General features: G+C 33.0%; 1 protein-coding gene, 1 long non-coding RNA gene and 1 pseudogene across 13 annotated transcripts; 1 reads left to right on the plus strand and 2 right to left on the minus strand.

Annotated features, from left to right (window-relative positions):
• Nucleotides 1–6778: 6778 nt before the first annotated feature.
• On the minus strand, nucleotides 6779–9339 carry LOC108811959 (uncharacterized). Of its 12 annotated transcripts, none has more exons than XR_008935155.1 (7): nucleotides 8885–9335; nucleotides 8750–8805; nucleotides 8618–8681; nucleotides 8257–8344; nucleotides 7493–8059; nucleotides 7284–7380; nucleotides 6779–7156 (listed from the first exon to the last, which is right to left on the minus strand). It is a non-coding gene; the product is annotated as an uncharacterized LOC108811959 (long non-coding RNA). The 12 variants fall into 12 exon arrangements; XR_008935159.1 differs by having other exon boundaries at nucleotides 7493–7666; nucleotides 7942–8059; nucleotides 8257–8681; nucleotides 8885–9332; XR_001943426.2 differs by having other exon boundaries at nucleotides 7493–7670; nucleotides 7942–8059; nucleotides 8257–8681; nucleotides 8885–9332.
• Nucleotides 9340–9439: 100 nt separating this feature from the next.
• Nucleotides 9440–11124, plus strand: LOC108808725 (putative cysteine-rich repeat secretory protein 37). The gene is made up of 2 exons (XM_018580833.2): nucleotides 9440–9772; nucleotides 10666–11124. Exons 1-2 carry the CDS (start codon nucleotides 9440–9442, stop codon nucleotides 11122–11124), a joined length of 792 nt encoding a protein of 263 aa, XP_018436335.2.
• Nucleotides 11125–11345: 221 nt separating this feature from the next.
• LOC108808726 (uncharacterized) lies at nucleotides 11346–13294 on the minus strand (annotated as a pseudogene).
• Between the last annotated feature and the right edge of the window lie 642 nt (nucleotides 13295–13936).

Here is a 13936-nt window from a genome sequence, read left to right on the forward strand (position 1 = left end):
CATGCACTAATAGTGTGTGTATTCAACATGATTGCAGTTCTTATAAATTTAAATAAGCAATTGATTGAGTGTATAGGGTGATAATTGGTGAGGATTGACGAAAGTATTTATGATGTCCCTCCCTAGCTATGGTTCAGTTTCAATCAAACCTATTTCGGTGACACTAATAAATCTTAAATTTGGTGAAAATGATATACATTTTTTTGTCATCAGCCTAAATAATTAAGATTCTGTTAATTATAAAGAACTCTATCTATTAAGAGAAATTGATACAGTTGACTTCGAACACCGTGTGAAAGGTTGCTGCCCTTGTTTTTTGAGTCTGGGGTATGTGCATAGTCTCAAAATGCGAAAAGCTTTCCTTGATCCATTGTATTACATTCAATGTTAGTTGCAACATAATGTTATTCTTCTAATTGTAAAATCATCTTCACCAAATTTTTTTTTGACATCTAATCACCATATTTCATTAAACTGGTTCGAGAAGGTTAGTTTGAGCTAACCCCGGTGGAACCAAAATGTTTACATGGGAAAAAACAGAACCTTTCGCGCGAGCTCCCTTTGCAAGGAGCTCCAGAATTAAGCTCAAGATAAATAAAGGATAAAGAGAATAAAGAAAACAAAGACCGGAGTTGAGAAAATTCTTCCCATTCCGAAGCCAAAGCTCGCCAAGTTTCTTCTTCTTCGATCAACTTAATCATTTGCAGACAATCTGATTCGAAATGCATATTGACGTAACCCGAGCGAAGCAGAGTATGACATTGCCCAAAAAAATGCGTTGAACTCCGCATGGAGAGGGGAGGGAACTTGCCTTCACCCTAAAGAACCCGAGAAGGCTCTCTCCTCGTTTATCTCCATGATAAAACCTCCTCCAAAAAAAGACTGATCGTGTGCCCAAGATGCGTCCACTTGACATCTCGGTAAGTGCATACTACTCGTCTCTTCTTGGTTCATTGCTTGTGGTCTCTCTCTTTTGTTTGCTGCTCTTGTAACTTCTTGTGCTACTAGCCATTCATCACACTCTTGCATCGCCCTCTGCAGGGTTTCCAATGGCGATACCTCCTCGCGAATGTCAAAGGAAATTATCGGAGATTCTTCAAACATTTCATCGTCCAAAAAAAGTTTGAAATGCTGCTTCTTGTTTTCCTTGCTGTCGTTAAACCATCAAAGCTGTTTTATGTATTATGCCACCCATTACCAAAGAAAAACTCCTTATCCTTCTTAGATCCATTGATAAGACACGACCTTCATATTCTTTGAGTAATGATTAATCGACTCCTCCGCTACACAAAACCTTTCACACTGTATATCACATTTTATTCTCCGACTCCTTCGATTCACTCTTACATATACGCATTCTGACATAATTTGCTAAAGAAAATGTTTTAACTTTGGTGGATATTTTATTTTCCATGAGTGTGGCCGTAAAACCGTAGTATCAGGGCCGGATACTGGTGGCTGTCTCATTTTCTCCGGGTATAGGTACTCTGCTTCGTATCCCGGCTTTGCCATATAATACACTAAAAATGAACCATGTAATACTTTAGATTTAAATCCAGAGGATCAGTTTACGCTTTATTCTATGGGATTAATATTAGTTAAAACAATATGGAGATTTTAAAATCAGGAAATCATAACAAGCAAGTAACACTTAGTTTATGTTTCAGATTGATGAGAAACTAACCTAGGGTGATCTAATCATATGTTAAACATGTGTGAGCTAAACAATTATTCAAGTTTGATTAAAAAACTAGTCTAGAACTCGGAACACAATGCTAGATCAACCCACCAACATGGTGTTTCACCTTTCATCGATCAGTCTCAAATCCTAAGCTATTGCTTGGTCTGAGAGCTGATGATGAACATTAAAAGTAGATCCGATCAGTTCACAAAACACCCTAATATATACTTTCGCTGATTAGGGATGCAATGCTCATTCATAACATGTCTAGCAACCTATTACACAGTTAATGAATAGATTAAACCTAAGTTTATATATTTAGTGATCAGTTTAATGCAAGCAATATGAGCAGTCATGAATGAAGACAATTGATAGATACTTATCTATTTTTAGCTCACAATTTAACACCCTAACACCTTACGCTAATAAGATCGATTACTCCGTCATAACACGAGAAAACATAGAAATAAATTCTGAATAATACACAATAAATAAGAAATAAAGTAGGGTTCATGATGATCTTCCCTAGATGAGAGAGAGATGGAGTCATCTCCTTTTACAAATATATTCTTACAAAAATTTTAAAGTATATGAAACATCAAATATTGGGCCCGTTAGTTTCTACATCTGTCAACTCCATCCAAATGATCCATCTAGATGATCTATCCAAAATATCCATGTGTATGTAATTAGACTATTTTTGTTTCTCTAACCAGATGGAACACCTAGATGGACTATCAATATGGACAATCTAGATGAACTTATGTTCGTTTACGCATCTCTATTTTTAATCTAGATGAACTTATGTTCGTTTACGCATCTCTATTTTTATTTGGATGAATTTAATTAACAAATAGTTTATATACCTTTGGTTTGATTTCACTATTACAATATTATGTTTAGTTATATTGGGGTTTTCAGGTTTTTGTTGAAAGTTGCGTTTTTCTGGTTTTGGCAGTCAATTGCGTTTTTCTGGTTATGAAGGGAAATTGTGTTTTTGGTTTTGGCGGGAAATTGCATTTTTTAGTTTTGACGGGAAAGTGTGTTTTCCGGTTTTGACGAGAAATAGTGTATTTTTGGTTTTTGCAGGAAATTATGTTTTCCCGTTTTGGTGGAAAATTGTGTTTTTATGATTTTAGCGGGATATTGCATTTTTCAGTTTTGACGGGAGAGTGTGTTTTTTGGTTTTTGGCGGGAAATTACGTTTTTCCGTTTTGGTGGAAAATTGTGTTTTTCTGATTTTTGCGGGATATTGCGTTTTTCAGTTTTGACGGGAGAGTGTGTTTTTCGGTTTTGGCAGGAAATTGCATTTTTTGGTTGTGGTGGAAAATTTTATTTTTCCGGTTTTGGCGATAAATTGCTTTTTTCCGGTTTTGGCGGGAAATTGTATTTTTTTTTTGGTTTTGACGGGAAATTGCGTTTTCTAGTTTTGGCAGGAAATTGTGTCTTCTGGATTCGGCGGGAAAATGTGTTTTTCAGTTTTGACGGAAAAGTGTGTGTTTTCCGGTTTTAGTAGGACAATGTTTTTTTGTGAGGTTGACGGAAAATTGTCTCTCTCTTTTTTCTTTAACTAAGACTCACCTCACTCAGATTCTGCATGAAGATTTACCCACATTTGAATGAAAATTTAAAATGAGTTTTCACAAATGTAGTTGGGTGATCCATCTGGATGTAGCATTTTAATGTATAAAACAAACATCATTTGTATTTTTAATCAGATGGATCACCTGGATGAGCAAATGAACAATACCATTGTTTTTAGTTATTTCAACATTTATGATATTTTGTGAAAAATACAGTTTTTCACTCTAAAATTTATTCTAATTATAAATATATAAGACTATGTATTTAAAACATTAGGCGTACAATAAAACATAAACTAAAATACATTATTGTAAACAAACATTGCGGTGAAATTCTAGCTACAAAAACATTGCATGGAAACCGTTTAATTCGTTTCCTGTTTCGTAAATTTTTCGGAATTAGAATCTTTTAGAAACTTGTGGAAAAGCACTGGAAACACGTATTTTTAAATCCCATTCTGGAAACACAATGAAAACTTGTCCATTTTAGAAACTCGCGTCTGATTTGGACTGCAAAAGAATGACTATTTATCATTTAATAATTAATGATTACCTGTTTAAATTTTCATTTGTGCATACTTACCATGGAGTAACTAATTGTTGAAATTTTATTTTTCTATTTTTATTGTCATTTCCGTATAATGACTTGACCTGAAATGAAGCCGGCTTCATTATTATATTGAAGGATAACATCTTTTGGTTTTCTAATTTTTATATTTTTAATAAAATGTACAAAGCAAAACAACACCTCTATTAATTAGATTTCTAGCTAAAGCAAACAAAAAAAATATTTACATGTTGATTAGTATGTATATATATATATATATATATATATATATATATATATATATATATATATATATATATTAGACGTTTCTAAAATGTCTCCATTTCTAATTTTTTTTTTAGAAATCACGTTTTCACGGTTGAAAACTTTTTTGTTTTCGTGTATCCGTTTCCGATTTCATAGTCATTAGTATCTATAATGGACCAGTTTTTGTCCCCTTACCTTACATATGTTTGAAGTAATTAATCTGTCTATTTTAAAATTTTAAGTGAGCAATAAATATTAAGTACTATAATTAGTGATCTTAACTAGACAGAGTTAGTGTCAGGTTTTGGGTATGTGCCAAATGTGCAGTCTCTAAGTCCACATATAATTTTAGCAAACTTTAATTAGATTTAAGGTCAGTTTTTAAATTAAAAAATCTAAAATATTTTTGCAAATTATTATTATACACTTACAAAATTAGAGCATATTAGAAAGTCTATTTAGATTCATGAGCCGTGGACGAAAAGTCTGGTATCATATTTTTAAGAGTTTAAACTTAGTAAAACATTCATAATTTAGACTTTTTCTTTGTCTCTCCCTTTCTGCCGCCGAAAATTTGCAAACTCTTTTCTCTTCTATCCAATACAATTAATTGGAATTCTTCAGACTCTCCTATATAAACTAGATCGTTTTCCGCGCTACGCGCGGATAATTGCTACTATATACTACGACTGATTTTGTAGTTGTGTGAATATAAAAAAAATGTAGAATTTTATGTGGTTATAAACTATTTAGTGTGTAGGATATAGTATAAGAGGAATTCCAATTCTAATTTTTATTATTTGAATATTTCATAAAGTTTATTTTCGTCGATTTTTTTTGTATTAACTTTTTTTGTTAGTTGGGACAATATATCAAAATTGAATTCAGAACACATAAATAGTTCTCAAAATGTTGGGAAGTTATTCATAATTATGTTTTCTTGATTATAATTTGATGAGTTGTATATTGGAAGTGTATCTCTAACTCATGTATTGAACTTAACTCTTATTTTTCCTTTGAAGTCTTTTATTTTTACATTGTTGTGTCAAAGTAATATTGTGTGGCTAATAATGAAACGAATAATAGTTTTCATGCAAATAAGAATTATTAATCAGTATGTCTCAACTTTTAAGTTTGTATTTTCTTTTTATTATTTATATATTTCAGGGATATACTTGTCGTCATGAAAACTTTATATTTCTGATTACTTATGATTTGCAGCTCATTGAACATAAATTCTTGGTTGTCCCATAGTGTAAAATCCACATATTGAAGATTAGTTCCAACACTGAATTTGTGTCAAAAGGGAATCATCTAAGCTTTCTTCTTTAAAAGCAATCAAAAGAATTTAAAGTCAGAACAATTCGTTTGAGATTGAATGATTGAGTGACTATAAAAATTGCTTATGCATCAAAGTTGACTATAAAAATTGCTACAAATCCAAAAAGATATCCAGAATGGTTTTAGAGACTTTTCTAGCCCACCACCATATTACTACATGTATATTTTTAGGTATATACGCTTAGCAAATTAAATATTTTTGATATTAGTTTCTTAATCCAAATGAAAACAAAGTAAATATTTTTTGTTCTTACTTTCTATAATATTTTAGCTAATTAATATATTTTAAAATTGAAAATTTTATTAAATCTTAAATATCTTTCAGCTTTCAGAATGATACAAATCAAGATAATAAAAATAATAATTTTATGTCTTCCAATGTTAGTTGGATTCTAAATATTTTATAATACACGCCTAGAAAATTGTATATATTTAAGAATGTTAGTCTAATAATGCAGTGATGAAAAGAAAATCATCATTATCTATTCTTTCTGTTATCATTAATTTAAAACAATTTTGAACTACTTAAAAATTGTGTATATTTTCTTTATTTGTCTCTTACTTAATTGATAAAATATTTTTAAAAATTTAGAGTTAACGTGTACTTTTATTTTACATAGGTCTTTTTCCTAAAGAACTGAGCTTGCTAGCGAGAAATGAAAAAAGAGTTTGGATGGATGTTCACCCCAAAGTGATCCCGGACTGCATGTATACATCCGAGGTTGCTAGCATAACCAGACCTGACATAGCTTACCCAGTGAACTTTCACAAGCACTTTCAAAATATTGTTTAAATAATTGTATTTTAAAAAAAAAATATTTATCCTTTAACGTAATAGCTTACTTCTTTTTGTTTTGTTCAAGATTTTTTAATATTATTCTTTCCATTCCATAATATAAAATGTTCTAGAGAAAATTTGATATTTAAAAATATAAGATGTTTTGATATTCTTAAGATATTTTTAACTTTCTTAAATTTGGTTAACTAATAATACTGTACTTCATTTTTTGATTGGTTAACTCATTTAAATGTATAGTATTATTAATAATATTTAATTAAAAATTGATTAGTTTTATGACCAAAAGATCATATAATATGAAACAGAGTAGTACTATAAAACCTTTTTACCATCAAATTTTTTTTAGTGGTGTAATCAAGCATTGACATCTGTTGCTGACTTTGTAAGTTACTCTGATTGCATTACTTCGTTTTTTGTTCTTGGAACAGATTTTTCCACGAAAAAGATAGATGCAGAGAAAGGGAAAGTAACAAAGATAGACTCAGAGCAAGCTGTACAATAGGATTATGGCTAATATAATATATTATCTGCATTATACTACGATTTATAAGACTTGCAAGTGTGGGTTAGAGTGAACGTACTAATGAAGACTGACATGACTACAGAACTTATGAATCCAAAACATGTGGATGCATATTGTTAAAAAAATTGCAATGATAAAAGAAATAACAACCACGTCCTAACCACGTCCTAACCACGTCCCTAAGTTTTTTTTAAAGAGAGAAACAGATGTAAGCAAAGTTACGTGTTAAAAAAAAGATGTAAGCAAAGTTGAAAGATGCTAAAACGTTAATCGATAAGGACTTGTTCTTTAGCTGCTTTCTTTGGGGCATTCTCTTCCAGATCAATTTGTTCTTTTGCTGCTATTAAACGTCCGGGAAGTGAAACATTAGATGTAGTTGCTTGCTCTGCAACTTTTCAATTGTTAGTTCCTCCGACTATATGGATACAAACATGTAAACAAAAATAAGAATCTGCACCAAAATATATCTATGATAACAATAACAATTGGGCGTTATTTATTACTCATTAACTTCAAGTTAAGGGTTGAAAAGAGGGAAAAACCTGCAAGAGTTCGAAAAATGGATAGTAACAGTAAATTACTTGAGCTAAGAATTGTATTCTTCAACTCCTGTCTCTCATCCAATTCATTACCTCCGATCTAAACCCCAGAAACCCATAAAGCAAAAGGTTTGAAAACGAAGTATCAGCAAATGAACCACAACAGTCTGACAAAAACCAAAAGCACAAAAAAAAAAGAAGAAATCAAATACCTTTGATTCGGATCTTGGACTCGAGGAAACCCCTCCAGAAATATCGCCATGGTCATACACCACAGCCGACACAAAGTGTCAATGCAAATTTCGGGAACCACATCATCAAAGAATACGTGTGGGGAGAGAGATGCCTTCGCTTTCAAATTCTTGGAAGCCATTGCTGGTGAAGGTCTGTCTGAGTTAATAAGAGTAAGGCATCAATAAAAAACTATGCAGTCAAATTAAAAGTAGCTTGACAAATGAGAGTAATACATGAAAAATATTAAGTGTACGTAAAAAATTGTAAACACACTGGCAATACATCTAGAGCCCAAAACAGATGTGATCAGCAGTAAAATCAACCAAATAATGACAAAAATGATACAAAGATCTGATTATTATTGATCACACTTACGTTAGCTTCACCACACATGTCTATGACCATGATGATAGTCATTTGTACTAACCGGCTAAGGAAACTGAGAGATAAGAGAAAATACTGCACAGTTAAACCACCATGTACTCCAAACCCCATGCGCTTGGTAATCCTTAGAAAAGCACCGGCTTTAATCTCTCGGTCATAAGCTGAAAAGCAGATCGATTTTTTTTTTTAAAGAGGATTTACGATCACTAAAATATTAATCATATTTTCCTATTCTTTCTGCACTATTCTCCATTTACTTGCCCAATCAACCATGTAGAAGAGGTACGAAAACATAAAAGAGAAAGTCCGTAATTTCTAGCAGACCCCGAAGATATCAAAGTCAGATATGCGTACACACTTTTAATAAACATGTCCATAGACATGTAACCACCTATTGACTGAAGGAGGTAGTCACCAATAGCTTTGGCTAAGTCCGTCCAAGTAATCTGCACAACAGAAGTGCAAAACAAAAACAATAGGCAACACTCATATATATTTGAAACCCACAATTGATCATGAAGAAAAAGAACCAATATAAGCAAGCACCAAGAAACATAGGTAAGAGCCGAGCTTGACCTTGCCATGATTTTTTTGGTGGTAAAGAAAACATTAGAAATTCATCCAAAACTTTATGGCCAATGAGTGTTAGGAAAAATAGGAAAATACCATAACAGAACATTGAGAGACACAAATCAAAGAGTGGATATAACAATGACTACCTCCCTCTCTGAGATTACTGATTGATCATCGTAGACTGCATCCTTTGTAAACACAGTTGATCTACTACAATAAGAGAAAGTAGCAAAAGATTTAGTGATATCTAAAGATATTAATCTGAAGGATGTAATTACCTCCTGGTTTGAGTTGAAGCCGTATCGTGGAGCACGATTAGATGAGATGAAGCTTGCTTCACGGAGAAAAAACGAAAACTGGTTAAGTAGATTACAGACAGATGGAAGGAAACATAAAAGTGGAGCGGCACATACCTGTTCATTGATGAGGGCGAATTAGTAGATTCCTGGAAGCATGATCGGGTATCATGGCTGGTCGATCAATGTTGTCTTATGGAGGATTTAGAATATGGTTCAATGTGAACTGATACAAAAGGATTTATATATGAGAAGAAACACAAGGAGGTGGAAGGATGCATCTGATTAGAAGGATTGAAGAACGTTATTGAATGAATGGGAGTGGATGATGATTAATATAATAGAAACGGCGAATTGATTCTGATGAATTGGAAGAGACGAATGTCGTAACAAAAAAGGAATTGGAAGAGACGAAGGCGGCTGGTTTTGTTAAGGCTGGGCCAATTGAAATAGATCAGCAGCTGGGCCAATTGACATAAATCAGTAGCTCATTACGATTAATAGAATGCGTGACGGGGAAAAACAACAATTCCTTATTGGTTGATTTATTGATCTGACGTGGACAACTTTAGAGTGGAGTATATTTGCCTTTTAGTATTGTATTGATATGTCGATACCAACACTTTATTTAACAAAAGCACCCTTAACTGAAAAGAATAACAATCTAAAACAATGAAAACTCCAAATTTTTTATTCAAACATTTTATTTTCTCTATTTTGGGCATGCCGTTTCTCATGATACATAGTGTTTCATCATTGAACCTTACCAATGAGTATCTCAATCACAAATGCCTCCTTGATCAAGGGAAATATAACTCTGGAAGTGAGTACGAGGATAACCTCAACCGTCTCTTTCGTTCAGTTAGTAGTGATGCTTATGGTGTGATTGGTTTCGTACACACAAGTATTGGATCGACTCCCAATTTTATTTCTATCACTCTCCAGTGTCGTGGTGACTCTATTGGGTCTAAATGCCATACATGTACTGACACCGCAATCTCGGAGGTAAATCAACTATCATATATAGAAATACAAAGATTAGTCTTGTGGTGTTGTAAAACCTTATTCTAGACCAAAAGAGAAATAACTACATGAGTAAAATCAAATCAGAGTTAATTAGAAAGATATCAGCTGAAATAATTTGACATTTTATAGTTAGGGGTAGAAAAATTATCAAAGACCTTGGATCAGATCTTAGATCTGCTCTTGATCCACTCCAATTATCCAGATATCCGAAAGGTCAGACCCATGTGATAGAACCTCGAATCATTAAAAATAGGGATATATGGATTATGTAAATATATTGTAGTTTTTTATTAATTGATCAAAGATATCATTAAACTTATACATAAAATTCATTTTTGAAATATTAATTTTACTTTTGAAAAATAATTTTTTGAATATTTTATTCATTTTTTATGATGCTACAAAAATTTAAATTGATATTATTGTAAATATTAATCACTATTTGTAAGGATTCATATCAAATTATGAATATCTACTGCTATTTTAATATTAAGATTGATATCCAATATCTTGATATCAAAAACTTATCAATCCAGATATGAATAATCAGACATGGATCTAACAGATCCGTATACCATGAAGTATGTGGATATCTAGAGCCGACTAAGTCCTAGTTAAATAGTCATCACAATTTATCATAAATGTTGTGTAGAAACCGAATTAAATATACAATGTTTTCATTAAATGCAACTATGTTAATAAAAGTTGAAACTATTTATACAAGTGTGGTTTCTTTTAAATCCTTACTTTTAACAGTTCTCCTATTCATCAAAATAATCATTTACTAAACAAATGATTAGGAGAAGACAGCGTTAATAGAATGTTAAATCATCATTTAAAATGATAAAAATATATATGGTTGTATAATGCAGTTTCGTAAGAGATGTCCGAAGAACAAAGGAGGAATCATATGGTACGACCAATGTTTTCTCTTTGTTACTACAATCAAAGAAAAAGATCTAATCAAAACTAACTACGAGAATATTTTTTCTATGTACAACTCAAATAACGTGAGAGGGGATGGAATCTTGTTTGCCAAGAGGGTGATGGATTTTTTATCTGAGCTCACACTTAAAGTCGAGAAAACAATCAAGGGCATTCACATCTTATTATATGCGGAAGGGGAAAAGAAGTTTGGGAAAAATAAATTGTATGCAATGGTGCAGTGTATACAACTAACATTAGATTGTAAGAGTTGTCTGCAATGGAGTATCAAAAAACTTTTCAATAACAGTAACGTTAAACAAGGAGCAAGAGTTTTGGGTACGAATTGTGAAGTAAGATATGAGTTATACCCTTTTCTTAGGAGAAGCAATTTCACGGTGGTGTGAATACATCCTTTTCATAATTTCTAATTATGAGTTTTGTTTACTTTTTTTATTTAGCTGAAATGTTACATTCATATATCAATAAAAATAGTGTTTACAAAAACATATCCTAAGAAATTTTTTAAGAGATCAAAATTGATTATTTAAACAATGATTTCTTATTGGCTTGGAATTGTTGAGGCTAGTACCCAGTAGACCTGTGTAACTAAGAAGAAGACTGAAGACTAAGTTTTGGTATGCGACCAAAATAGGATGTACTTATCTTTTCTCTGCAAGGCATGTCTCAAAGATCCATTCACCATGAACTCAGTCACAGTCGCCATACTTTCACCAGGTCCTTTTGGCACAACCCCATAAAGGGCCACCACATTTGGATGGTGAAGATTCGCCAAGATCCTAGCTTCCCTCCAGAAATCTTTCGTCTGTACAAAAACATCAGTGTGAAGCTAATGGAGGAGACACATGATACAAAACTTGAGTTAGGTAAGTTAAACCTGTTGTTCTTGCTCGGATAATCTACCATAGAAACAACTATTATTTATCCTCTTGATAGCTACATCAGTCCCTCTCCACTTCCCATAATAAACAGTTCCAAATGTACCGGATCCTAGCTCATGTAAGTCCTCAAGATCTGTATTCTTTATAATCTGAACTTACAAAGACCAAAGTCAACGACAAACAACACTTAAAACAGAACCAACTGTCTGAAAACTTTTTGTCACCTGTAAGTTATAGATTCCAGCTTCTCCAATTGTATCTTCAGTATTTTTCCTGCATGATAAAAGATAGCATCATAGCCACACAAAGAGTACTCTACTAGAAGAAAAAAAAGTTACCTCCGTTCTTGATTTATAACACACTTGTGTTCTCTCCGTCTCTTGTATAGGAGTTGTTATCATCTGTCTTAATATGTACACGAGGAACAATCGTAGCATCGTTTGTTACATCCTCAACTATGACCCCTGGACCGAGCAGATTCTTTTTCGAAAGATCATCAGAGATCTCTGTGTACGTGGGAGTGCATCAAGATTGTCTCCTCTAACCAAAATATCAGCAAGATTTTCGTTGGTAGTGGTAGATAAAGAGAACACAGAGCTTCCAGAGTCTAGTGAACCGATGGAAGTAATCCTGACCACTCTATGGTACTAGGATCCTCATAGTTCATCCATTTGTTAACTTAAATCTCGTTTTTTTCCTTGTTCTGGATTCTTGAAAGAGAAGTCACTCTCTTCCCATTTCTCTGAACCAAGCGACATTGCCAAAGAAGGTGACTTCTCTCTCACCATTTGCCATGGAGGTTTGGAGCAACCATGAAAGGGAAGTTATTGTCATATATTCCATATGGATTAACAAAGAAAGAAGTGTCTGTATTGGATCTCTTGTGTGCTGATGAAGGAGATGGAAGGTCATATGGTATCTAAATCCCAGACATATAATGAATAGAAGTAGGAGAATCTAGAAGACTTAAGGATAGGCTATAATCTGAAGCAGTTCCAAATTGTATTGTTGTTTGACTTTTCCCACTTGAACTCTTTTGAGGACTCACATCCACAAAGTCATTAAGAGATGAAAGATAATGATAATGTTCAATATCTGTATGCTGAGTGTTTTGGTTTATGTTCTGTGTCTCACTGAAAGACACAAGAAACACTCTTATCCTCTTGGAACCACCCTTCTCTTCAGCTTCTTGATACTCTTGATCAATCATATGAAGAAGATCTTCATCTGGCAAAAGTCTTTTGAATCAACTCATTAAAACCAACATGTTTTAGACGTCTGATATTATCAGACTCGCCTCCAATGTATTTAAGCTTCCCATCACCAGACTGGTAAGATCTTTCCCTTTATTAAAACTGCAAAGAACCTTCAGTTTTACAGGCAAGGAAACATCTGATGCTGTTTGGTACATCCAAAGCGAGTCAGCAACATCTGAAACACCGGAATCAACTCTCTGGATCCCGAGGACTCGATTGAGATCCTCATAATGACTCTTCTCAACATTTTTACTAGCTTTCCTTTGAGCACTATAATTCTTCAAGAACTCATCTGAAAACTCCTCCCTTTTCTGAGTGCAAAAATTGTCTTCATTCATCTTATTGCCATAATTGGCAATACCATGGAACCTATCCCTATTTAACATCTTACTTCAACTTCATGGAGTCTCCATTCTCATGGTCTCACAAGAACCAAAACAAGAAAAGAAAAATCTTATTCTTTCGTAATACGTATCAAAAATAATCCTCAGTTACAGATACATTGTGTTGTTAATATCCACGAACATATATCATCTTCAAGCTCTTTGAGAAATAACAGACCGCAACCTATGTATATACACAACCTTGACAATATCATAAACCAAACAAGGGAAGGTTCTCGAATGAATGATGCGCTGGAGATTACAGATTACCCTTCATAAAAAGCAACGATGAGGATCCATTACAACAACAATGGGGACAATTTGAAACAAAGAAACGCTTGTTCTGTTTTTCCTGCAAATGACGTATGGACCAATCACTGTCTCAATCACATAATGTGATGTAATCAGAAACGAAGATAATTACCCGTAGAAAATGGCCAAACCAGAGGTGAGGTAAAGAGAGAAAAACCCTTAGTTACATAGAGTATGTCCGGGTTTTGGCATGTGCCAAAGGTTCCCAAGCACTTGGTTAATATATAGTTGTAGAAATTTTCAATTAGATCTAAGTCAGTTTTAATCTCTTTTTTGAAAAAAAATACTAAAGCCTTTTTTGCAAAACACTTAATATTACTTACAGACTAAAACATATTACAAAGTCCATTTAGTTCATGAGTGGTG

This window comes from Raphanus sativus, chromosome 6 (assembly GCF_000801105.2).
Source record: "Raphanus sativus cultivar WK10039 chromosome 6, ASM80110v3, whole genome shotgun sequence".
Lineage (NCBI taxonomy): Eukaryota > Viridiplantae > Streptophyta > Magnoliopsida > Brassicales > Brassicaceae > Raphanus > Raphanus sativus.

What these genes read in the sequence shown, in the direction of transcription:
- LOC108808725 (XM_018580833.2), top strand. Translation starts at nt 9,440, where the DNA reads ATGAAAACTCCAAATTTTTTATTCAAACATTTTATTTTCTCTATTTTG. An exon ending in CTGACACCGCAATCTCGGAG is followed by an intron (nt 9,773 to 10,665) that starts GTAAATCAACTA and finishes TGTATAATGCAG; the next exon opens with TTTCGTAAGAGATGTCCGAA.